This window comes from Nelumbo nucifera, chromosome 4 (assembly GCF_055504915.1).
Source record: "Nelumbo nucifera cultivar China Antique chromosome 4, China Antique-T2T, whole genome shotgun sequence".
Taxonomy (NCBI): Eukaryota; Viridiplantae; Streptophyta; class Magnoliopsida; order Proteales; family Nelumbonaceae; genus Nelumbo; species Nelumbo nucifera.
In genome coordinates this window covers 19,711,263-19,738,068 of record NC_142652.1, presented here as the reverse complement: position 1 = coordinate 19,738,068, position 26,806 = coordinate 19,711,263, and the positions used below count along the sequence as shown (strand labels likewise).

At 37.0% G+C, this 26,806-nt stretch overlaps 2 protein-coding genes across 7 annotated transcripts; one reads left to right on the top strand and one right to left on the bottom strand.

Annotated features, from left to right (window-relative positions):
- Window positions 1-230: 230 nt before the first annotated feature.
- Window positions 231-9,760, top strand: LOC104597987 (uncharacterized). 6 transcript variants are annotated; one of them, XM_088902912.1, is made up of 9 exons: window positions 231-608; window positions 889-969; window positions 2,262-2,321; window positions 2,761-2,863; window positions 3,500-4,109; window positions 5,366-5,501; window positions 5,746-5,913; window positions 6,005-6,115; window positions 9,560-9,760. In XM_088902912.1, exons 2-9 carry the CDS (start codon window positions 889-891, stop codon window positions 9,629-9,631), a joined length of 1,341 nt encoding a protein of 446 aa, XP_088759038.1. In that variant the 5' UTR covers window positions 231-608; the 3' UTR covers window positions 9,632-9,760. The 6 variants fall into 6 exon arrangements, with proteins under 6 accessions (XP_088759038.1, XP_088759039.1, XP_010258121.1 ...); XM_088902913.1 differs by lacking the exon at window positions 9,560-9,760 and adding an exon at window positions 8,212-8,742 and having other exon boundaries at window positions 6,015-6,115; XM_010259819.3 differs by lacking the exon at window positions 9,560-9,760 and adding an exon at window positions 8,212-8,742.
- A 5,387-nt stretch (window positions 9,761-15,147) lies between these two features.
- On the bottom strand, window positions 15,148-26,581 carry LOC104597988 (Glycosyl transferase, family 35). The gene is made up of 15 exons (XM_010259822.3): window positions 26,105-26,581; window positions 25,640-25,869; window positions 25,444-25,545; window positions 24,687-24,863; window positions 24,234-24,509; window positions 23,633-23,904; window positions 23,257-23,374; window positions 22,720-23,151; window positions 22,407-22,559; window positions 20,852-20,980; window positions 19,593-19,829; window positions 19,029-19,105; window positions 17,325-17,511; window positions 17,003-17,203; window positions 15,148-15,533 (listed from the first exon to the last, which is right to left on the bottom strand). The coding sequence occupies exons 1-15, from the start codon at window positions 26,319-26,321 to the stop codon at window positions 15,417-15,419; spliced, it is 2,925 nt and encodes a 974-aa protein (XP_010258124.1). The 5' UTR covers window positions 26,322-26,581; the 3' UTR covers window positions 15,148-15,416.
- Window positions 26,582-26,806: the final 225 nt, after the last annotated feature.

The window sequence follows — 26,806 nt, the reverse complement described above, 5'->3', positions numbered from 1 at the left end:
CAAATTTCCAATTCTCAGTTGTCCTTCTCAGCTGCTCTCCGATGGTGGACGAAATCACGAATCACGGCCCAGCCCATTCTCGAAGCGCCAGCTCAAACCGCTAAACTTTGACGCCACGAAATCGTAGCGCTAGAATTCTTTGACAGCGTACGGCAACGACATCTCACCGTCATAGTGAAATCTTAATATGAGAATCTACTAGAACGGTGAGATGCATGCGAAAATTCTGCTGGGTAGCGTTGTAAGTTGAAACTTGAAACCTCCTCCTGTGTGGCCTTCTGTGTTTGCTACTTTGTCCCTCTCTTTTCGCATTTAGCGCGCGGTGCAGCAGCGCTCCTCGTTTCGCAGTCTCACACTCACAGGGTCTTCGTCGTCTACCAAAGTACTCTCCACACTTTTGATTCCAAACTTTTCTCCAAATTTGAATCGAGAAACCCTTGAAAGGTAATCTGGAAAGGCAGATTCTCTTCCTTCTCTGTCTCTTTAGCTCTATTTGATTATATCTGGAAGCGGATTTGAAAATCCCATACCGGGTCACTGTTTGAAATCGTTTGGCGTCTGTATAAGCTGATCTCGCAGAGATTTCCATAGATTTTCAACCTTTTGAGGTGAGTGGTTATTCGCTTCTTTAGACATGTGGTATTGAAGGGCCTGGTTGTTTGCTTCAAATATTGGGTTCCCATATTTGATTATGCGTTTCTTTTGCCTTGTTCCTGGTCATGGTCTTGGATTTGATATTATGGGTATTTGGTGGTTTAGTGGAGTCCTTATTTCCATCTTTTTTCTCTCTTAATTTTTGGTTCTTTAATTAAATTGGTGTTTATTAGCTTCCTCTCACGGTAAAGGATTTTTACTGGTTACTTTTATTCTCACGTTACAACTGTACAGATGTCTAGTAGCTTCAGGAGTGATAGTGACTACACTGTCGACATTGAGGAACTCTTGCAGATAGGAACAATGTGTAGAGAGGTATAATTCCATTCTTCTTCTTTTCTTGTTGCATATTTTGGACGATGTCTACAAAGGTACTGTTCTGCCTTTTTCTTCCTTTCTTTTCTTAATGGGGAACTTATTTTCTCATAGTACTAATCATTCCACTCCTTCCACACAGCCTAAGAAAAAAAAGGGTACCTAGGTGCATACAGTTGGGCCCTGAGAACTAAAAGCCCTTTTTTTTTTATTGACATATCCCGTATATTTCTTAATGTCTAGTAAAAAGATATGTAGATCATGGAAGATATTACCGAAACTTGGAATTTATTGAGTAACAAGAATTTGCTATGTTCTTAAAAAAAGACACCTATCATGCCTTGTTGTTTTTTCTCCCAAAATCAAGCAGTTGATCTTGTGGGCATCAAATTGATGGGCCTCAATTAGGAAACAAATTGATTTGTTGATTTCAGGGTCTACAATGTCTTCATTGGAAAATAATAACTTGAGGAATTTCTTACTCCTTGGAGTTTATAAATCCTTGTTTTTTGATAAGCAGGAGTTTATGAATCCAGTGATACTAAGAAGACTGTGTAATTTTATGATATCTTGATTTTTTATATTGTGGGGAGATGTTTTGTCCTCCTAAGCATTCATAAGGTTTAAAAGTAGGAACAGATATTAACAGCATTCGGTACTTCATATGTGGATGTTCAATAATGGCGATTAACAATTTGGTATTAACATTCTGCTATCATAGAACCCTTTTTGATGTATCATCATGAACAGTGTACAGTGTGTTAATAAAGTTATCCATAAAATGCAGTTGTGTGTTTTTCCCTGGCAGAATTGATATTGAAAGAGATTATGTTGAGTTATGATAAGGAAAAACTTTTCTTTCCTTAGTTTTATTTTCTCCTGTAAATTTAAGGTGTGCCATGAATAGTAAAGCTTCCAAGTTTAAATGCCATACATGTTTCTTCCTGGTTGTTTATTTATTCCAGTGGTGTACACAAAACCAACAATGATTACTCATATTTATGTGCATTTTTTTTTGGTAGGCATAGCTATGTAGTTTAATTTAATGCTTTTTTTTTATTATTTTGAAGAAAGATAACTTGTTTTAAACAAAAAGAGGAAGGGTGTACATGAGATGATGTATAAGGGCCTTCAGAAAACAAAAGAGAAATAAGAGCCCAAATCATTTAGTAAGGCATTACATTTGCACTATACAAAACATCCCTCCCCTGCCCATGTTTAGCTAACCTGTCAGCCACTTGATTCAAATGAATTTAATGTTATTTATTCCCCCTTAATTTTTATGAGTGTAGCTGAGGAAAGAAAAGGACATGCTAAGAGAATCACTATCTCAAAGTGCCGAACTGATTAGAGTAAGTGTATCTTGATTTCTCTTTTTCTTTTCCTTCTTATCAAGTAATGTATTCTGAAATCTAGATATTTGGTCTTTTACACTAGAAAATTATGCCTGCAACATTGCAGATTTAGGGTAGGTCTTTTTTAAGATGGTTAGGTTCAGTTTCAGCTTTGGATTACAATCATCAAGTTCAACGAAGGAATAGGTCCAAGTTACAACTTCCAAACCATGCTTTTATCAAAACAGAAACACCAATTGTCTATTTGTCATGGCTCTTAAGAGGCTAGCCAATTGACTTCACTCTGCAATGTACTTAGTTTGTTATTGGAGTATCTGACTACTAGTTTCCCAATAACTTTGGAATTATTTTTATGTTTATGTTGTAATAGGTTCATGGATTTTATACCAGTAGAGAATTGTATGAACTTCCATCTTTTTTCTTTTTTTCAATTTAGAGATTAGAATTGGATATAAAGTCACTAGTGGAAGCTCGCGCGGAGGACAAGAAATATATCCAGAAGTTGGAAAGAGAATTGAGTAATTGCTCCCAGGAAATAGGTTGGGATTCTATTCTCATTATATTTGTTCTGTCATTTTTCTTAGGACTCTGTTTTATTTGAATTTATTTCTTAGGTTCATCATCAATTATGAGAGATTTATTATTTACCTTAGAAATAAGAAGTTAATTATTTCTCCTTTCATGTAAATCATACTTTCTAGGGAGTTTCTTGTAAAAGAATTTTTGTTAGTGAAATCATTCAACTTCACTTAAGTTCAAGTTAATCCATTTTCACTGTGCAATTGCAATGGTCAAAACATTGAGCCACCTTTCAGTGGGTCTATCATGGACATCTTAGTCCTCAAATGTTCACCCAAATCAGATATTTGTAATCATTTTATAAATTAGCTGACTCATTGCTATTTCATTTCTGATTGTCGGGAACATTATCTATGACAGATGATTAAATTCATGCAATCAGGTTGGTTTTTCACTTTCACCAAGAAGATCTCCTAGGTGGGAGCTTCTGAATGGTTGTTCCTGATAACCCTTGATGTTACGTAACTGGCATCCTGAGTCCCCATGCTTCCCATTATGATGTAATATATCATCTTTTAATCATAAACCTCACTTTCTGCATGGTCCAATGGTTGACTATAGCCTTCTTGGGCTTAATCAGTTGACACTTTTCACAGAACATTTGCAGGATCAACTAAACCTAAGAAACATAGAGGCAAGTTGTTTGGGTGAGCATGTCCACAGCCTTGAGCTTAAGCTAGTGGAATTTAGAAGCTTGCAAGAGAAAGTAAGCAGGCTGAAGGATGAACTAGTGAAATCTGAATCAGAGAGGTTATTCTTGACACAGGAATTGGAGAACAAGGAAATGGAGATCGAAAATTCATCTTTATGCGTAGACCAACTGGAGGAGTCAATTTCATCTATTGCATTGGAATCCCAGTGTGAAATAGAAAGCATGAGGATTGATCTAATGGCCTTGGAGCAAAGGTGTTTTGAGGCCAAGAAATTCCAAGAGGAAGCCGCCCATGAGAAAGTTATGATGGATAGGTTGATCGAAGAGTTTGAAATCCAGTTTCAGGAAGCACAAAAAATGATTAGTTGTTTAGAAGAGGAGAACAGAGAGTTAAGAGGGAGGCTTGGAACATCAGAGAGCGGTGCATCAATACCTTATCAGAAAGTTGAAGAAAACCTTGGTCATTGGCTTGAAAACAAGTATAGTTCACAAGCTGCGTTTCAGTCTTCTTGCAGTAAGCGTGAGAGCAAGCTTCCTGCATCAAAACAAATGAGGTATGTGGCTATGGCTTCTTTATCTGCTAGTCAGCTTCCAACCCGTAGCTTCTTGCATTGAATTATGTTAACCATTTGCTTTAGATGGAGAGAAGAAGGAAAAAACTCCCCATCGATTAGCAATTCACAGATGGCACACATGCATTAACATTGGATTAAATTTTTAACATTTTTCTGTGTTCTTGCCTTTAGATTCTCCTGGACAAACTTCTTACTGGATTAGTTATCATTGTGATCTGATCAATTTTTTATGTAAAGTTCATTTTCCCAATTTGCAAGTGGTCAAGGAAATTGGAACCTGATATTCTTCTCTTCCATTACCTTTTTTGAATGATTCTGTCAAAAAATAAACTGCACAGAGCATTTCTGATGTGCATTGTTGCACTTTGAGGTTGCTAAGCTGCGTCAATATAAATTGTCATGGGTTATGGGTGAAAATCAAGTTGCCCGATTTGAAGAATTTCAAATACATTTGAAATGGACCAATTCCAAATTTAACAAATGGTCAACCCAAGCCAACCCAACTGACACACTCTATCTTGGATTACTCAACAACAGACTGCTTTGCCCATTTCTTGAAGTAACCTTTCATTTCTTCTCTTGTGGGTGTGCTTTCTTTCGTTAATTGTCGGTAATAAAAGATCATTTCATTTCTGATCAACAGCAACAATGAGAACATAACAATAACAATAATAATTAGTCTACATGTTTTCGCTTTTCAAACAATTTTGGGATTGGCCTCTTGCAATGGGCTACAGAACAGGGAGTATCCTCCCCCAAACCCCTAAACCCCCTAAAACCTGGTGAAGGTGGGACTTGATCCCAGGTCTCCATTACAACCAGCTAGAGACTTACCAGCAAGCTAGGTGCTAGCTGACACTTTCAACATAGAAAATACATTTAAACCGAAGAATTGTTTACATATAAATGTGATGTATGAGGAGGTGATTTTAATGCCCATATGGGTAACATAATTTCATAGGTCATCTAAGTTGGTGATGTGGTTTTCTGAAAATTAATCATTCTTTGTGCTTCATTTTGTCAATATTCACATATTGAAATCGACTTTGAAGATTTCCATCTTGTTTCTTCCTTGAAAGGTAAAAAGTATTTGTTCTAAGCCATCAAAAAGTATACATAAGACTATACAACATATTCCTACTCAAGATTTCCATCATTACATTCTTACTAATTTTGAACTTTACTTTTTATTTCCATCTTTACATCCTTACCAAATTTCAGTTCTGTTTTTGAAGCACTTGTGAGGAAGTGCTGGGCCCACTCCTTTCAAAGCTGGCTGTTGTGGCAGCATCAGATGAAGATTTGAAAGCTGCAATGGAGAAGATGTTGTGCCAGATCCACAAATCTGAGCTTCTTGTGAAGCAGCTCAAGGTACTGCCTTATTTTCATACTTGCAGTTAATTCCAACTTGACTTGGTGAGGTTTCAGCGTGGTTGGATTAGTAAGTGGTAATCTGCTTGTTTTAGTGCTACAGATAAAGATTGATGAAATCAAAGTCTTGTATAATTTCATGAATAAATTGCCTTGATAAGCCAAGTTACATTTCGAGACTGAAGACTGCTTTGACTTGTAGTATCTTAGCCAGCATTTAATTAATAATCTCAGTATGTCCTAGGAAGAGCTGATAGAAGAAAAGTGCAAGGCAAAGGAAGAAGCAGAGGACTTAACTCAAGAAATGGCTGAACTAAGATACCAAACCAGAGATATGCTTGAACAAGAGTGCAAGCGCCGTGCTTGCATTGAACAAGCATCTTTACAGAGAATAGCTGAGTTAGAGGCACAGGTACTTATGTCTTGCTCTGTGGTAATTCAGTAGGAACCTTTGGGAGGTTATGTATTTTAAATTCCTGATTTTTTCCTTTCATTGGTGCAAGCTACGGAAAGAACAAAAAAAATCCTTCATTGCTGTCAGGCATTTTCGTGAAGCCCAGAAATTAGCTGAATCAAGATCCATGGAGGTGCACCGATTACAAAATGTATTAGAGGTATAGCTCTTGCTAATTCTTATTCTTGAATTTAACTTTTGGATCTACTTCATCAACCCCCATGAGAACAAACACTTCATCTCATTCACAATCTTGGATGCACCACACTCTACAAAAGATTAATATGTAATTTTTGTAGGCTGACATGTAAAATGTGAATTAAATGCTTACTCAACATATTTCTTCTGTTTTTTGGTGTTGGGGAGGGGAACCTCTGTATGCCATTAAATTTATATATATTTAGGGGAAACATAGTAAGAAATGCTTTAAAAAATGACCCAGAAATGAGACTGCTTTTCGCTCCAGGTGGTGGGTCAGTGGTTCAACCATACAGATCAGCCAGGTCAAGGGCTGTACATTCCCATTGTACAGCCCCCGAGTGTACATATGGGCTTCTATTCTCTTCTTGAATTTTAATGCAAATATACTATACCTTTCTTTAAGAAAAATAAAATTGATAACAAACGAAATTACAGAAAAAAAAATTGGGCATCTTATCTTTTATATATATATAGGATAGGGGTGCTCCCTCCGTGCAGGAAATGGAATTCAACCCAGTAATTACTGCCATATAAATAACAGTAATTACTGATTATTACAGTAATCAATTACTATAATTTAATAATTATTGATTATTACAGTAATTTAATAAATATATAATTAGTGATTATAATTAATAATTACTGTTATTATAAATATTGTTAATAAATAGATATTTACTTTAATTTTACTTTAAATTAAAATTATAAATATTGTTATTAATAAATACTGTTAATAGATTTAGTAATTATTGTTATATTAAAAATAATTAAAAATGTTATTAAAAGTATTGTTATTGATTATTTAATAAAATATTATAATTATTGACTATTATTGATAAATACTGTTAATTTAATTTAATTTTGGTAATTAAATAATTTAATGAATATTGTTAATAAATCCTATTCATAAATTTAATATTTACTATTATATTAAAAATAATTAAATAATATTATTAAAACTATCATTAATGATTATTTAATTAAATAGTATAATTACTTGCTATTATTGATAAATGTTGTTAATAACATTCTGACAACCGATAGTTCGACCGTCTGGTTCGAACGTATGGCCCATTCTGACAACAAAAATTACAAGCAAAAAATTACGGAATCGTTCTGGCCACCGGTTTTTGGGTTAACGGTTTGATCGTCCGATTCGAACGGACGACCCATTCTGACAATAAAAATTACAGGCAAAAAATTGTGTATGAGGTCCATTAAGCAGTATCATACGTGTTATGTCATTCGAGCGTGTGACTCATACGACTCGAAAATGGAATCATTCTAGCACCAGTTTTCGGGTTAACGGTTCGATTGTTCGGTTCGAGCGGACGGCTCGTTCTGACAACAAAAATAAAAAAATAAAAAACGGCCAAAAACCATTGAATGGGTCAATGGTTTGACCGCCTGGGTCAATGGGTCGTTGACCGATTCAACGATTTTTTGCCAGGGACCGAGATTAGGATAAAATGGAACCGGTTGCCTGGATGGTTCCCAATTAAAATAATAAAAAAATGGCCAAAAACCATTGAACGGGTCAACGGTTCGATTGCTCGGGTCAATGGGTCGTTGACCAATTCAACAATTTTGGCCAGGGATTGGGTTAATGGTTAAGTAGGGCCCCTCCGCTAGTGTGTGAATATTATATATTCATCATATTAAATAAAATTAAGTGTGATAAATGAAAATTATTGTTATAATGATGAAAATGGCTAGAGAGAGAGAGAGGGAGAGTTGATGTTTAACCCGTGACCTGCTGAATGGGTCAAACAGTTCAACAAGAGGGGGTTACTAGATCATTGACCAAGTCAATGCATTTTGTAAGAAAGGGGGTTCAGGCCCTTCGGGGTCAAAATGGACCCAGAAACCTGGCTAGGTGATGGGTTGACTAATCTGACCACCAGTTCAACCACAGGTTGAAGACATGGTAGTAAGAAGAGTATATTTTCTTCTAAGTTATTCACACACCTTTATGTATTTATGCCATTTTCCTGTGAATGAACTCTCGAACTTTGGGATTTCCTAACAATTGTAGCTTCTGAATGCCCCATGTAGGGACTAATGGTATATCCACAAACAAATGAAGTTTGCACCTGTGGAGACTGTTTGATTTTTAGGAGTACTTCCATAGGTTGCCTATCCCAAGAGCCAGTTGAACCTCAAGTTTCAGAATTAGATTCAGCTGGTCATGACATATTATCCAGAAAAGCAATAGCATGGCATCCGGAGGAAATTCACGGGTCATGATCATGAACAGAAAAATGCTCCAAATAGCTATTCTCATAAAAATGAGTTCAGGTAACTGACATTGAACTTGGTGGTTCTTATCTCGAGCAATCATTTGATGGCTTTATTGTTCATCTTCACCTTCATGACCATCATGTGGTGTAATTCTTGACAAGAAGTCTTCGAGAAATTGGCGTGAAATGAAGAGCAAATTGCAGGACAGGAGTTGTGATTTGTAATCTTAAATCTTATATATTGTGCCTATTCTTGTATTCTTAGATCTGAAGCTGATGCTTCAGCCTTGCTGTGCAGTAGGAAGTTGTCTATATTGAATTTCCCGTGAACCAAATGTTTAGCAAATAGCAACCCTCCTTTTCTTGTTCATCAAGGTCTAGCAGCAACCTTCAATCTGATAGATGCACACAGTGGATAACTATCTATCTCTATTCTCATCTCGTCTACGAGATCATCACTTGGTCGAGTCAATCCACAAGCCGCTACCTCATAAAACATTTAATGAAAATTTTAGGTGTGTCAAGCCTTCAAGCCAGTTTTTGGTCGTTGTGACTTGTGCTTGGTGGCTAGTGGCTACTTATTCGGTATAAAAGGTAGTTTTGGGTACATGTGAAATGTGCAAAGTAAATTGGGAAGGGTGATTAGCTCAAGGGGATAATTTGATATGCTACGAGAATGCCATCGGAATGTCGGATGGTAGGTGTAGCAGTTTACTACAAAGTTCAACGGACTACAGAAATGGTGGCGCCCATGAAAGGTGATACGCTGACGGATCATGGGTGCATTTGAAAATGATGCAAATGGAGTGTAAATTCTGGTTCAGGGTAAATTTGTATTGTGGTTCACTTTAGTGTTTAGCAATATTACATTTATGTATTGACAAATGACAGAAAATACATTTTTCAATTTATATTTATATTGATAATAAGATGTAAAAGTACATCAATAAAAAAGAAGTAAATTTGCATTTAAGTGGGTTTTTGATAAAAAAAAAGATATATGTTTTATTGGAATTCGTGTTTGCATCCATTAGAGCTAAAAATCTGTTTGGTAAGAAGATAAATTTGTCAATGCAAAACTAATCCAACTTTACAATTTATGTGAACTGTTTTACACTCTGTATATTTGCATAAACACTTATTTGCATCGCTTCCAAATGCAGTTAAGTCTTCTGCTACTTCTTGTGGTCTACGACCTTGCATTGACAGAAAATTTTCTGTTCCGTCCAATCTAATTTGAGCACGTCACCATCTCCATCTCAATTTGAAATTGATGAATGAAAGACTCTAATGGCAAGGTAAATGTTAAAGCTTTATGAAAAACAATTAACCCAAGCCAAATATCCTTTCCGCTGTTCTCTTCCCCTCCCTCTCCACGGCAAATATTGTTGCAGTAACATGGAAATTTAAATATCCAATAAAACTTTACAACTCAAAGTTTAATTAGTATAGTTTGTGCATGTTTCTGTATAATGTGAATGGTATGATAAATACAGTAAAAGGATGATTTTTCAAGTATCCGCCAAACACTAAGAACTCAAAACTCGAATGGACAGCTCTGCTGCAGCTCCGAGGGTCCCAATGTATCCATGCCAACTCTTCTATAATTGAGGGAAAGTTTGCAATGCCCAAGATCTGAGGATGAAGCCCCGAATTGGATTAAAAACTCCAAAGCAGTATTGGCTTCTGATTAGACATTCAAGTTTACTAAATTATCGAGTGTATTAATAGGCAATAGCCAATGTATTAAGCCAACGCATGTATGTTCGAGCTTGGGGCACTTGATTATTTGACTTAATTTGCCTCTTCAAATCCCAACCAAACCCAGGAAAAAAATATATGAGGAATCTATTTTATTTTCTCGAGAGGGGAATCGATAGAATGGAATGATGGCAACGGCGATGGAGGGTTGCAGGGTCATCTTTCACTACGGGAAGCGGCTAAGTTGTAGCTCAACTGCAAGATAGCAGCGGCGATGGAGGGTTGCAGGGTTGTCTTTCACTATTGGAAGCGTCTCAATTGCAGCGGCTCAGTTGCAGGGTATCAACGGCAATATGGCAATAGCGATGGAGGGTTGCAGGGTCGTCTTTCACCACGGGAAGCGGTTCAGTTACAACTCAGCACAAGATGGCAGCGGCTCAATTGCAGGGTATCAATGACAAGATGGCAGCAGTGAATGGGTTTCACGCTATTGATGTTAGTGAGGGTGAAGAGAGTAGCGGGAAAGGATATTTGGCTTGGGTTAATTGTTTTTCATAAAGTTTTAGCGTCCGTCTTGCCATTAGAGCCTTTCGTTCGTCAGTTTCAAAATTGGACGAGACAGAAAATTTTCAATCGTCTCAAAACTCAGAAGTTGATCGTAATTGCTATAACTTTCGCATAGTCTTAACATCCGGTTGCTCATTGAACTATCAATTTCTCATGGACCTCAAGGCAAACCTTGGTCCCTATTCTTCCTATACGGACGTCCCTGTAGTGGTGATCGAGCAACTTTCTCGGAATTCTTCATGCAGTCAAAAATCTACCTCCAGTCCAAACCATGGCTTATGATGGGAGACCTAAATGACATTCTTTACCCCTAGGATTATCAAGGATCTGGTACAACTCACTCGGCCTCTATTCCCTTAGAAGGGTAATTGACCTCTTTTCCCTTGTTGAAGTGGGCAGCTCAGATCCCTACTTGGACCAACAAACAAACTGGTTGGCATCTAGTCAAGGAGAGACTCGATAGAGCTTTTTCAAATACAGAATGGCTAGACATATTTCCAGACTCCAAGGTTTTGGTTCTCCTGGCTATAAACTCCGACCACAATCCCATCCTTCTCGATACCCTTCCCACCTACCCACAAGGAAAGAAAACCTTCCATTTTCTCCCCATGTGGGCAGACCATGAAGCTTGTGAAGAAATCATAGCCCGAAATTGGAACCAACCAACTCTAGGATCTACAGCCTTTAAAACCATAAAAAAGACAAACTCATCAAGAAAGAGCTGAAATCCTGGAATAAGCTCACCTTTGGAGATACCACTCAGAAGGTCAAGCACTTAGAAGACTAGATCCTCCTTCAGCAAGACCAAACTAACACCTCCCCCCAAGAAGAGCTCCAGAACCTGGAAAGTCAATTATGAAGAGGAGCTTTGGAGATTAAACTCTCGAGAACTCTGGCTCAAAGAAGGGGATAGGAACACTAGTTTCTTCTATCTTCAGACAAAGCACAGGAGGAGGTGGAATAACATTGAATGGATCAAGCTAGGGAGCCAAAATTGGACTTCTGGAAGAGAGTAGATAGGAAGGGCCTTCAAAGAGCACATCCTTAGAATAAGTGGATAGGAAGAAGAGTTCAATGTAAACACTCTAGAAGGATTGATTTCACCTGTCATTACTGAGAAGAGGTCAAAACAGCCATTTTCAGATGAACCCCCACAAAGTACTGGCATATTCTAGGGAGGGACCTGACAAACCTGATAGCAAATTTCTTTCATAGCCAGCACCTGCTTAAAGAATTAAACCAAACTCATCTAATATTCATTCCAAAAAAAGTAGGAGCTGAAACTGTGGATCAATACCAGTCTATCAGTTTATGCAATGTGGTCTATAAGGTGCTAGCCAAAGTCTTGGCAAATAGACTTAAACCCCTATTACCCAAAATAATTTCTTCCAATCTGGCTTCTTTCATCAAAGGTGGGAATATTTCAGATAATATAATCCTAGCCAAGGAGATAACCCATAAAGTTAAGCACTAGAAAGGAAAAACTAGATGGGCAATCCTAAAAATTGACATGGCAAAAGCTTTTGATAGAATGGATTGGGATTTCATTATCCAAACTTTGAGAAGGCTAGGTTTCCTAGAGAAATGGTGTAATTTAATTAAATAGTGCATTACTACAGCCACATTCTCAATAAAGCTCAATGGGAGCCCACTTGAAATGTTTCATACTAACAGGGGCTCCAGCAGGAAGACCCTCTATCACTCTATCTCTTTATAATTGGCATGCAGGTCCTTACAAAGCTATTGGACAAAGAGGAATCGGAAGGTAGACTGTAGGGTATAAAACTTGCCCGAAGTTCCAAATCACTCTCACATCTCTTGTTTGCTGACGACTGTCTCATTATCAATAAAGCCTCTTTGGAATCCCTCTATCACCCTATCTCTTTCTTCAAGCCGCTTGAAGAAACTCTCTCAAAGGTTGAAAACCAGTTGGACACTTGGAAAGCAAAAGTACTCTCCCAAGCAGGTAGAATTACTATGTTAAAAGCAGTAGCCCAAAACATTCCAGGCTACTAGATGCTTACATCCTTATTTCCAAAGAAAATCCTAAAAAGACTAGACCAACTCCAACAAAACTTCTGGTGGCAGGGGGAAAACAAATCAGCATGGGGACCACAATATCTCCTGGAACAAAATCTGCAAACCAAGATCAGCAGGAGGTCTAGGACTCGGGCAGGCGGAACCAATGAACAAGGCACTCTTTGCCAAGCAATTCTGGCGACTCCTTGAGAGAGATGATGAACTTTGGAAGGAACATATTCAGGCGAAATACTTGAGACACAAGACTATCTTCGAAGCCAAACCCAAAAGGTCTCATTCCTATTGGTGAAGAAACATCCAAAGTGTTAGGGACATCCTAACCCCTCACCTTTGTTGGAAAATTGGAGATGGAACAAGAATAAACTCCTAGACGGACCCTTGGATTCTCGAGCTCCCCACCAACAAACCTCAAACCTAACATCCCCAACTCTCCACTGACAGGCGTTGGATGGTGAAAGATTTCATCACATCTAGGGGAGAATGGAACTCCCAGCTCTTACACCAAGTTTTCGAAGACTCCTTAGCCGAGGCTGTCCTAAACATACCCTTGAACCCTCAAAACCAAGGGGACAAATTGTTGTGGAAGAATTCAAAGGATGGAAATTATTTAGTCTGGTTGGCCTATAGAAGCTTCTCAAGAATTAAAACAGTGGGTCCTTCTAGAGAACAAATCAAGTGGTCAAGGTTGTGGGCCACAAAAGCTCCCATTCGATGCTAACTTTTTGGCTATAAAGTCTTGATGAATGGAATCAAAATGAAGCAATCAACTTGGTTCCTACGGCACTCGAGGGACTCTTCGTGTGTTCTTTGTGGAAATGCTCCTGAAACTCAGGCGCATCTCTTCTTTGAATGTTCTCTAGCGAGACCAGTATGGATATCAGCTCAAATTGGCTTTAATCCAGATGCCTTCCTTGCATCAGGATCACTAGACTTCCTAACCTAGTGGCTAGAAAGGAATCCTGAGAAAAAAGATATCCAAGATTTCTGAGAGCACTATGGGATCATAGAAATGAAGTGATCTTCAAAGAAAAGTCCTCGGACCCCCTTGAAGTCATGAAAAAAGCAAACATTTACATCCCAAACACAAAAGATCCAATCTGGTTCCAGACTCATCACCAACATGAACACACCTCCCTTTTCACTCACCAGCTGTCCCTAACCTCCCATTCAGTAATTATAGTTGACGGATCCTGGAACACAACTACTAGCTCAGCCTTTACAGGTTTATACTTATTGTCTTACACACACACAATATTTGCATTGCAAAAGGACAACAATGCAAGGCCTTAAAAGACTCATTTTGCTGGGTTTCAGTCAAGCTACCATTATGTCGGATGCAAAGGAAATTTTGCTAAAGCTTAAAAGAACCACAGGAAACATAAGGTGGAATGAATAGGCATTGATCGAGCACATCAAGTATCTGCATTCTTTTTCTATGGAACTAAAAATGATGTATGTAAACAGGAATGATGTGGGCCCTGCTCATAACATAGAAAAAAGGGCCAATGTAAATTGAACCCATATTTTGATCCTTAGACCCCTCCCTCTGAGGCATAACTCGTATCTCTGTATATAAGACCCTTAATCTTTTGATGTTTCTAAAAAAAAAACATCGGGTTATCAACTTGTCATTATTTAAGACATCTCACTCTAGGATATTGTCTAAAGACCCTTGGAGGTCCACGATGCTGAGGATTTATGATACCACCATTTCTAGACCATATGGCTTCCATCCGGAGCTGCACTAGATACATTGAGGCCCCGTTCGCTTTTTGATAAGTTGCTTACATGGGCAAATGCACTTACCCAGGTAAGTGCTTCCCAAGAAAGATTGACTTGGGTAAGTACATTTACCCATGTTCTTTTATTTCCCATGTAAATAAGGCAATGGCCATTTTAACCATAAAAACCCAATACTAAAAGGGGTATTTTTGTCCCATTCAAGTGTTGGCAATTTTTCCCCAGGTGGGAAAATTATTTACCCACCTAAGAAATTAGGGGTGAACAAGAAAAATCGAAAAAACCGAATCAACCGAAAAAACCAAAAATTCAATTAACCAAACCAATCAGTTCAGTTTTGGTTCGACAATTTAAAAAAACCAAAAGTACTTATTCGATTTTGATTAACCAAAATAAAAAACCAGCGGTTAACCAAATTGATTAGTATACATATATTTATATACATTTTATAATATATATTGTAAATAATAAAAAACTGACAAACTGAACTGGTCATCCAATTAACCGATCAACTTTAATTCGGTTTCGATTACCCGTTTTTCAAAAACCGATAACCCCAGTTCGATCAACCGAACTATGAGCACCCCAATAGAAATTGAGTATCACTTACCTGGAAAATAAACTTTTCACATATTGACCAACTTTTCCCCCTTATAATCTAGAAAAAGAACACCCCTTGTGGCCATCCCCACTTGAGAAATGCTTTTATCAAAAGAAATGATGCTGGTGCTCTTTCTTATTAATTCCCCAAAAAGGATGAAACCGATTAGCCCAACTACTTTTATTGACCTACATTCACCGTACACTTCTTTGATATCTTTACACCCACTAACATTGGCATCAAAGAACAAGAACCTAAAATGCAATGCTCTAATTGTCTCATATAAATGGGACCAAGGAGCCCTGACACAACTACCATTTAGCATTTTTTTTTCTCGTCGCTCTACTTATGATTTATCTGAGGGTTCAGATCTAGGGTAATTCAACAGGTGCAATGTTCCATATATCTTTCGCATATTCATGAATAGTTCGATCGCTGCTGAACTTGTATGAGCCGGCTGTATTCAAAATTGCCATCTTCGTCCATCTCTGCACAAATATATATTTTATAAATGTCAGGAAAATGCACCAACAAATTAATGTAGAGATTGTACATGCAATTGCAATCCAATGCATCGATGATTGTAGTCATTGGGAGTACATGACCAAGGTAAGCTTGCTAGGGCATGGAATGACTTGGTTTTTACCTTCTTTTTCTTTTTAAAGAAGGTTCGAGTCCTAGTTTATTAGGGGCTCACTAGTTCAGGCGACCACTTCATGCAGAAAATTCCTAGGTTAGGTTCATATCCAGTCCAAGGTTAAAAAAATTGACACATATCAGCCAATACGTATCGTATCGGGAGCTTCCCGATATGCCCCTACAGAGGGTGTATCGGGGTTTTGACTGGTTCAGAGGGTGGACAGACCTTAAATCGGCCCCTCTGAACTGGATTTGAAAAAAAAAACAAAAAAAAAACTTAAAAAGAACAACCAATACTGCCTGATACGCCTCTACCGGCATATCGATATTTTGAACCTTGATCCAGTCAACCCCCTCAATCTTGGATGGCTAGCTGGGACCAACATTGGTCATTGGGTAACAACCTGTCATTTCTCATTAGCCCCCAAAGGCAAAATCATAAAATCCCAATATTGATAACCAATCCCTAAAAAAGTGAGATTCATATCCAGTTCTTAAGTTCTCCAACACAATCCGGATAAATTCCCGATTTCTAGGCGAGGAAGGGATGAACTATATATATATATATATATAGAGAGAGAGAGAGAGAGAGAGAGAGAGAGGTTCTTTTGGGCATTACCCACTCTAAGCTGAAAAAGGGGAGGTAACTTCAAGCACATTTAACAAGCACAATAATTTTGAACTGTACACATGCACATATTATATATAGAATTATAGAGAGAGATGTCTGAACTGTGCATTTAAAATTCACCCATCTCTGATGTCCATCTATCCACAACATGATAATATTATTTTTTGTAACCCAATCTCCCAAATCAGTACAGATTTTCCCTCCAGATTACCTTTTCAATATTCAGCCTTCTAGGGTTATTAGCTAAATTAGAACTTCTAGGTTTTATCTTGTACTTTCTTTTTTATTTTTAATTATTGACTACAACATAATGACATTCTTGCTCTCCCTCAATATCCTCTTTCCTAAGCAATTCCTCTTCAATAAGGGCTTTCCCTTACTGACTAGATAGAGAGATAATAATGCAGAGACCAACATTCCCTTCTGAATTTTAGAATTAATGTGCCAACCCAACCAATACATGTTAAAAAGCTACTTGACAATGCCGCAATGGCCCCACAACCATATTCACAGCACCCTTTTGATGTGATTTTATAAGAATGGTCGGTCTAAAATCCAAGGTCCTCTTCTCAGGCATAAGGAGATGAGGCCGGAGCTATTGCTTAATGTGTGACAGGAATTTATCAATATGCCTAATGTGTAAGTAATATAACTTGGATATGTTTCAAGGAAACAGAGGAGACATACCTTCTGGTCTTTATATGCCTCATCTACCTTCTCTTGGCATTCCAGATAACTGGGGAAGTCCTTGCCAACAAGGAAATAATCTGCACGGCCAAAACCTTCATTTCCTTCCAAAGATCCAATCATTTCATCATAGTTATAGGACCCAAAAACCCCACTTCTGACATATTCCTTGACTTCTTCAAACCGAGGGTCAGGCACAAACTGCATATAAGATGACATGGATCAAATATACAGGACAAGCATGCAAAATGAGTTTGAGCCGAAGGAATGTGTGATTCCTCCTCCCTTTCCTAATTAGTTACTTTTTTTTATTTAACCTTACCTTGCCCTCAGCCCTTTCTTTTCTTAGCCCAGCAATCTCATGAGCTCGAGCTCCAAATAGGAAAAAGTTGTCTTCTCCAACCTCTTCCCTTATTTCAACATTGGCCCCATCCAAGGTTCCAATTAGGACACAACCATTCATTGCAAATTTCATATTACTGGTTCCACTGGCCTCCATACCAGCAGTACTGCCCAAGATAAAGAAAAGGAGAAAACAAGATTAGAGCTAATTACCAAAAATTGAAACATGCTTTGCATATCTAACACCAAGAGAACAGAAGATGTTTTTTTTTTTTTTGATGAATGAACAAAAGGTGCTTTTGTTAACATTTTCATACTGAACATGTTTGTTGAGACAACCATGAAAGGAAAACAAAGCTATTGGGAATGGGAATGCCGTAAATCTATACTACTATTAGAAGTGTTAATAAGAGTGTGGATTCTTTGACTAAAATACCCCAATTTTTTAAATTGATCCCTCTCTAATTGTAAGGACAAAAATGTACTTTGAACAACCACTTTTCTCTTCATTCAGATCCCTCTTGTTAAGTCTTATATTTAAGGTATTAACTTTCATTAACATTTATTGAAATCCTGTTCTTGATTAGAATACCCCTATTTTTGAATTTGGTCCCTAGGCACAAAATGTAATTTGAACTACTACATTTCTCTTCATTAATCCCCTCTCATTAAGTCTTATCTAGGCTATCAACTCCCATTCTTTCATTGAGTCCTATATTAATTAACCACGAGGTTCAAAGTATCGACACATAATAGCCCGTATTGGCCGATACGTATCATTCCGGGACCTCCCCGATACGCTCCTACAGTGGGTGTATTGGGGTTCTGACCGGTTCAGGGGGTGGAGGAGTGTTAAACTGGCCCCCCTGAACCGGTTTTGAAAAAAATAAAAAAAAGTAAAAAAACAGTATCGATATTGCCCGATACGCCCCTACTAGCTTATCGGGCGTATCGATATTTTGAACCTTGATTAACCATATTAAAGAAAAATAAGTGTGACAAAGAATAATTGTTTTTATTGGTGATAGAAATAAAATACAAATTTAAAAAACCAACACAAAAATGGAGTTATTTTCCGGTTTGGTAGTGAGTCAACAATTCAATCTTTTGCGTCATATGTGTCAACCTTTGATGTCATAATAATAATAATAATAATAATAATTCAAAAATAGGAAAACACACAAAGTATAAAAAATACAAAAAAAAATTGTAGAAAACATTTGGGCACATCTCTAATATTGTATATTCATCAATACGTTTGACAAATAAGAGTAGTTTTTATAGACAAATATAAAAAAAATTGTAGAAAATTTTGGAAACATATTATTTACTATATCATCATCATCATTAAAAATTGTCACATGTAAAGAACATGCACACGTACTAGTTTGTTTTAAAAATCACCATGCTTCTGAAATGAACAGCAGAACAATGTGGAGATTTATTCAGTCATGTTGTTGATTAACAATTTGGAGTGGCTCTTGATTCAAAAGTATTGCATTTGCAGAAGGAATCCAAAGGACTGCTTTTAGAAGGCTTAGTTTCGGTTACCATTTCCTACTTAAAACCTTTACCATTTCTATTTAGATTTTGCAATTACAAGATATCAGTCAATGACAAGAGCAAAAGAGAACAGTGTAGCACAAGTTCCCTGGGGGGTATCCAGCTTGGAGCCTCAGAATACCTGATATGCTGTGAAAGTTCACTGGCAGGAATAAGCAACTCTGCAGCACTAACATTGTAGTCAGGCACAAAGACCACCTGGAAAACACAGAAAAAATATTAGAAAAGAAAACATAAGTAGCATAACCAGCTTGATGCCAGGAATCGAATCACATGTTTAGACCTAACAAGTTTCCCTATTGATTGCCCTTTTTTATTTATTCTGGAGGGGGTCTAAATAGGAATAGAATCACATATTTATCCATGCCAAATGGATATGGAACTAAATCGAATGGAATGGTGAAACAGGATTCATCTAGCCGACCCCATATAGTTAGGACAAGGCTTAGATGATGATGATTCTATAGGGGATCTGTGGTAACACTGACTGATCCAACTTAGTCAACTGACTAACTTAACAAATAATGCAAAAATATATCTCGGGACACTTGTAACAGTCAATATCTGCATTTCAGAATTAGTGCACTGTTCACAATGATCTAAAATGGCAACTGTTCAACTAATCATAAAATTAAAGATCATAATAGCAACTTAAAATAACATAAGATTATCAGCCAAGCTATACCTTCAATAGATCTCCTATTTCAGGGTCATGATTTACTGTTGCTCCAACATCTGTGATGAATTTCACTATCCTCTTTGCTTGCACATATGTTGCAAATGCTTTCCCCCCAAATATACATACTCGAGGAACAAATTTTTCCTTCCTTTCTTCAGCACTCATTTCTTTCATCTTTTTGTAGCGGTAGACAATTCCCAAAATATTCAATAGTTGACGCTTGTATTCATGGATGCGCTTCACCTGAGAATTCATCAACATTAAACAACTATTTTTGTATCTTTCAAAAGCATATAGTATTCCAGAGATTTAGCATTTAGTAAAGACACAAAGTGGCCCATTCAGTGCTTCAGGCATTTCTTTGGAGCTCACTAACTACAAGCAATTTGGTTAAAGTCAGGATACCTAGACCAAGATAAGGTTTGCAATGTGGCCAATCACCTATCCCCAATGTTTTGAAAATCATAATCGTATTGTAAATCGTAGAGAAAGTTGAATTGAATCGTGAATCATGTCGTAAATCGTAAGATTATTTCTACTTTTTACAAATTTGTCAAAAAATTAAATATAGATATATTAAAAGGCTAAATATATAGGAAAGTGACCATACCTATTTTTAATCTATATCTACCAGATATGTACTTAAAACAATAGAATTTACCACTTATATAATAGAAGCCTAAGATGATATAATCAAGTTTGACTTGAAAATCAAATAAATCTACATACAAGAACTCTTTAACCTACATATGATGGAAAATAAACTGAATTTCTAGTCTTAAATATTGTAAATAAATCATTTTATGGTATGGACTTTAAAAAAAACTCCCTTGGCAAAACTATTTATAAACCAAAAAAAAGTAGAGAACTAATTCTTAATTGAATTTATTTGAATCGTAGTGAACCATAGAAATTGTAACATTTATGAATCAAATCAGAGGATTATGCAGAAAATGATTCAGACATAAGATTCAAATCACAAATCATAAATTGTATCGTAAACCGTAAGATTTTGACAATATTGTCTACCCTAGTAGAGCTCGAAGGTAATAAATTGAGAACCATGCTGAACAGGGTAGTGAAACTACTGATCCGAAGACAAAAGGATCCCCCAACCAATGTGTTACCTTTATTTTTTTCATCAGAATGTAATACCTTTAATACTAGGATCACTATTTCATTGTGCATATCTTTTATTTCAATATTAATTTCATTTTAAATCTACAAGAAAAAGAAAGAGAATGTAGTTGTAGTTAGCGAATAACCTGTATATCAAACATTGCATCAGGGCTAACAATATACCCTGTTTTTTCTTTGATAAGTGACACAACCTTCAACTTGTTGCTCCTTTTTGCTGCTCTCCACTCTGTTTGTAGATCTTCATTATCAGCAAACTATGGAAAAGCATACTGTTGTTAGAAAATCTGATAAATGACAGTAAGAAGGTAATGTTATAAGTACATAATATAACATTTTAATTTGAAAATAAATGTAAAAGTAGTAAAGGAATTGCACATGAATGACAAAAATATTGCAGACAAGTATATATTAAGGGAACATTTAGGAGTATCAATTATCAACCCACCCTTGCTTTTCAATCCATGAGAACTTAAAAGCCCTGTCCAGTGTAATATCAAGCCAAAGTATAATGATTCTAACACAGATCATCCAAGCAAAAGCTACCCAGCAAGGTAAATAAATGATAAGAAAGTTTAAATCCTTTCTCTAATAGCATTGGTTAGAAAGTTACATCAATGACGTAACATATTAAGTGGAAGTTACAATGTTCTTCTACTTTTCTTCTTTTTCTTTTCATTTTTCCATTTATAATGTAAAATGGAGTCAGGCAATCTCTATGAGCGCTTTTTACTTTATGCTACCAAATGCCAAGTGTTCCAAGGTCAAATCCTATGTACCCGAGATGACACTAGATACTGCATGGACACTCCTAGGTACATTCTATGGCATTAATATACTTTTAAAATATGTAAAATGGTATTTTAACAAATCATACATCAAAAAATTTTTATATGTAAAATGGTATGCTTTCCCAATCAATAAATTTATGCTTTTTAAAGTATATACAGTGGAAATTACGAATTTAAGACCCTAGCATAGACTTGTTTGGGCTTGCCTCAAGGGGTTTGATACAAAGCTGACACAGAGAATTAGGAATGCATAATGTGATTAGGAAAGAAACAAAGAGATTGATCGTTTCACATGCTTGAATATCTTTTATATGTTATGTTTGATTTTATTTTTACATCTTCACTGTGAATATGTTTTATATGTTATGCTTATGCATTTTAATTTGAGCTAATGGCTTTTAAATCATTCAGTTTACAATTAAACTTTACATTTTTAGTTAATACTATTTTTAATCATTTTGATTTATTTTGAAATTTTCCACTTATTTTTTTGCATTTTTGTGAACTTTTTAAAACTTTTGTCCCGTGCTTCAAAAAAAGGTGTGCCTCGCTTTGTGCCTTGCACTTTTAAAACACTGATGGAGTCATATCCCCATTTCTCACATCTATGTCCTTGCAAGTATCCATGTCTTTATGTGTCTGGCATCATCAGATGTTCCAAGTTTCCTCATTATATAGAACAAACCTTCTAGCATGCAATCTTTTGAGGAAAGGTAATCATGAAAACTGTGTATTGCCATTACTAGCAAAAAGCATTGTGTTAACAAAGGAAGACACGGTAAAAGTACAATTGATCAAAGATCAATTATTTCACTAGTGAATACATATTAGTAGAAAAAAGGAAACCCATTTTTCATATGAAAAATGAAATTGGAAATTAAAAATAAAATACCTTTCTAAGTTCTGCCAACTTTTCAGTATTGAGAACCCAATCCTCATTACCAGTCCATTTGGTTATGATTTTACTTAGATCTGGGTTGCAAAAGCGGATCCATCTCCTCGGTGTCACCCCATTTGTTTTATTTTGGAATTTTTCAGGCCACAACTGCCAAATGATAATATTGAAGAATCGTTAACAATACCAAAATAATGCAATAGCATGAAAACAAGGAATCCAAGTAGTTCAGTTCTACTAAATCATGGAACAGAAGCACATTGTAATGCACACAAAAAAGAAAAAAAGCATTTTAGAAAAGTGGCATTACCTTATAAAAATCATTGAAGACTTCCTCCTTTACAATTTCACTATGTATCTCAGCAACTCCATTTACTGCATGGCCACCAACAACACAAAGGTTAGCCATTCTGACCACCTTTGGCTGTTTCGGATCTGGTTTTAATGATAGCTTTGGTTTCTTCTTGGTATCCTCTTCTTCAGATTCATCATCACTACCAGTAGTCTCAGCTTCTTCATCAGATTTTTCAACTTCTTCAATAGAATCAGAAACTTCTTTTACAGAATCAGCATCAGCATCTTTTTCGACAGATGCAGCAGCAGAACTTTCTTGTGATTTAACAAATAATTCAACAACTGAGGCAGGAAATTCAAAATTGTCCAAGATTCTCATATTTTTCAGTTTGTTGTATAGTAACTCAAGATCATCTGTACCATACTCTGCAACTATGGTATCAATCAGCTGATTCAAATATCAAATAGAGGAGTCATCATTAGAAGAAATGTCAAATAGAATATTACCACATAAATATGGATAAATTTGATATGTCATCATATTTAAAAGTACCTCCTCTTCAATCTTTTTTATAATCTCTACATGTCGAGGAAGCAAACTTTCCATAAGCTCCAAACTCCACTTTTCTAATGCTTCAGGCAGAACTGTGTGGTTTGTGTATGCAACAGTTCTAGAAGACAAGTTACAGATTGATCACCACAACTTGAACCTAAACTGAACAATCATGCAAAAAAATTGTGTGCATTTGTGAAGTGCCCATGCATATATGATTTTTATTTCCAGCAGACAAGCAATGGGGATAGACAGACATCAAATAGATTGGACAAATAAGCATATTCAAGGAACTTGTAGAAGTAAAAGTTGTGCAATATGCTACAAAAAAATAGAAACATGTGTACTGTGTCAATATACAAATGTAAGACCATACCTTTTAGTAATATCCCAAGCTTGATTCCAGGCCAAACCCTTCACATCTATCAATATTCTCATCAATTCCGGAATACAGAGTGTTGGGTGAGTATCATTCATCTGCACTGCAACCTTCTCAGGGAATTGATCCCAATTAACGGTCTCTCCAGATCTTTTCTCAAAGCGTGTGATGATGTCCTGAAGAGATGCTGAGCACAGGGTATATTGTTGTTTTAGACGGAGAATTTTTCCCTCCTTTGACTCATCCCCAGGGTATAGTATATAGCAAATCTGATATCATAAAACAAAGTCGTAGTGATCACCATTTCAGTTGTCAAATCAGGTTTAAGAAATGGTAACAAATATTAGTCAGAATTTTGTATTTGGATAAGAACCCAACAAGTGGGATCTTGGAAGCACATAACACAGGGAGGCACTGAATATAGTATTCTGTCCACTTCCCATACATATAACTCCCACTCAACTTATGTGCTTAGTGTTTCTATCACTGGCACACAGGACCCCAACCCATATTGTTGGCCTGTAGAAATAACAGGAAATGAACATCTGGATCAAGTTGACATCATTTAAGTGGCACTCTATTCTGAAAGAATGCAAACCTTTTCAGCATTTGTTTGGGCCTCATACGCTTTGGAATGCTCTCCAGCATTAAAGGCACGCAAATCAAAATCTTGTGATGGAACTTTTGTGGACCATAGCCGAAGGTTGATTGTGGTTTTAGTTTTATATCCTGGAATAGGGACATCATGGGCCACAGCAATTACATCTTCACCTCCAATCCAGTGGTTCTTTCCATCTGATCCTTGAACAACCTTGCCATAGAATTTGATGGGATAGGAAACATCATTTCTTACAATTTCCCAGGGGTTGCCCATCTGCAAGTAGATACTGCGGTCAATCAATAGAAAATGGAATCCAAAAGAGTGTGCAACCGTAACTAGAAAAATAACATAGCATACACTATTCCAAGGTTCAAGGAATGTAAACAGAAAAGATTTCCTAAATCAAAAGAGATTATTAAGTAATTAATAATGAGCATACAGAAATCAAACCTCAAGCCAATTTTCTGCAACTTCCTCCTGACCATCTTTTGTAATGGTCTGTTTGAACAAACCATACTTGTATCTGAGTCCATAACCCCAGGCTGGGTAATCCAATGTTGCCAGAGAGTCCAAAAAACAGGATGCAAGCCGCCCTAGGCCACCATTTCCAAGTGCAGCATCGGGTTCCTATTATTGATCAACCAAAAGACAGGAGTTTAGACACTCAGATCGGTAATATGTGCACATTAAGAGAATTTACAAAATCTATTCAAAAACAATTTACACGGCTTGGGCAGGATAAATCCTGCAATTAGAATTTTGCAGAAGGACAACTACCAAATCCTATAACAATTGTAATTCCTATTAGCCATCCCAATAATTACAGGTTCCATCAAACAATATTCAATAACACGTTGTAGGCAGGCCACATCCTGAGAGTAGTCACTTTGTGCAAAAAAAAAAAAAAATGCCTTAAGGTTAGGACCGTGTCCATCCACCCCTCCCAAGACCCCAGGTAGCTGGGACCAACATTGAGCAATGGCCTTTTACTGTTGTGATTGTTTTCATTAATGGTCGTCCCTCCAAAAAGGTGCTGATTGACACTTATGCATTCATAAATGATAACAAGATTCATGCAATAAGGACGGTGCATACCATCGATCGGATGAATATGAGTTTTTGGCAGAGCAGTACAGATACACAAATAGTGGCCAAAATCTTATCAAGCAAAGTAGTGCAGAAGTAGAATAGCGTAAATTGATCTGACCTGCCTAGCCACATTCTCTAGATCATGCCCGAGCTTCTTCAGAGCCTCTGCATAAGCCCCCGTTAGCTCTAAATTTCCAATTGCATTTAGCAGTGCTCTACCCTGCAAAATCACGCAGCATGCTAAAAATTCGTTGCAAAAACGAATTTTGACTGATGAAATTTTCTAAACCATGACTGATGCTCCCAATACGAACCTGTAGAAATTCCATAGACAAATAGTAGGCTTGCTTCACATTCATCTTATCATAGTAGTCATACGTTGCGTTCCAATTTATGATGAGAGAGTCACGGACACTTTCAGCAGTGGCAAAGTAAGCCTTATGGAGCTCAAACCGTTCGGGAGAGAAGGCGGGCGTAAACTCAGCATGATACTTAATACTCGATGCAATGGACGCAGAGTCAGGCGTGAAGGGAGCCAGAGAACCTGCAAATCCCAAATCACAATAACAAAGGAGAAAAATTACCTAGAGATTTCAGTGTCGTATCTCAGAACTTGTACGTGAAATCTTAAAATCAAAAGCCATACCTAAAATCTTCAAAAGAGTGGACGAAATCGTCCAAAAGTTACTTTTAAGAACATGAGAAAATACAACAAGAGACACTTTGCCATCAAAATAAAAGATCAGGACACGAGAGGTAGCGAAACAGAGAACAAATACCTTCATCGGGAACCGTCTCCTGCAATTGTTGTTTGTGATCGCTGGCGACGTTCTTCACGGAGAGAGATCTTCTGAAACGACGGGAATTGGAGGTTCTGGTGAAGAACAACCTAGAAGCAATGTGCTTGGAGCGGAAATCGATAAATCTCGAGATGGAACTGCAAGGTATGAAGACATCCGATCGGGCTGAAGTTGCAGAGAATGGTGTAGTCGCCATTGTTAGCCCCTGCCCTAATCACAGATCGACGGACGATCTGGGAGAGAGAATGCAAGAAAGAGAAACAGAGACGGTTTGTCTTCTTGACGATCCCAGGCAGCTAGCTACCTGCGTAATCTCTCTCTCATCTACTAATATCAGAGATGGCTTCTGGACGTCCTTGTTTGAACACGAGCGAAAAAACAAAGCCTTGCGATAGATGTCGCTCACTTACGGTCCTCACTCACTCACTCTGTGTGATGTGCATTTAATAATGCTCCAACTCATCGTCAAATCGCTCAAAAAAATAGATATTTTTCTCTAATACGCCAAATTTTAACTGCAAAATTACCAAATTGCCACAAGTAGCAATATCCCTGATTGACAGTTGGACTCTTATTTGACCGTCAACTGGTGTACCAATTCAAAACTGGGGGACCTACTCCCTCATCAACTGTGCAAATGAATATGAAGCTGACACTTGGCACGATTTCCCATTTTGGTGC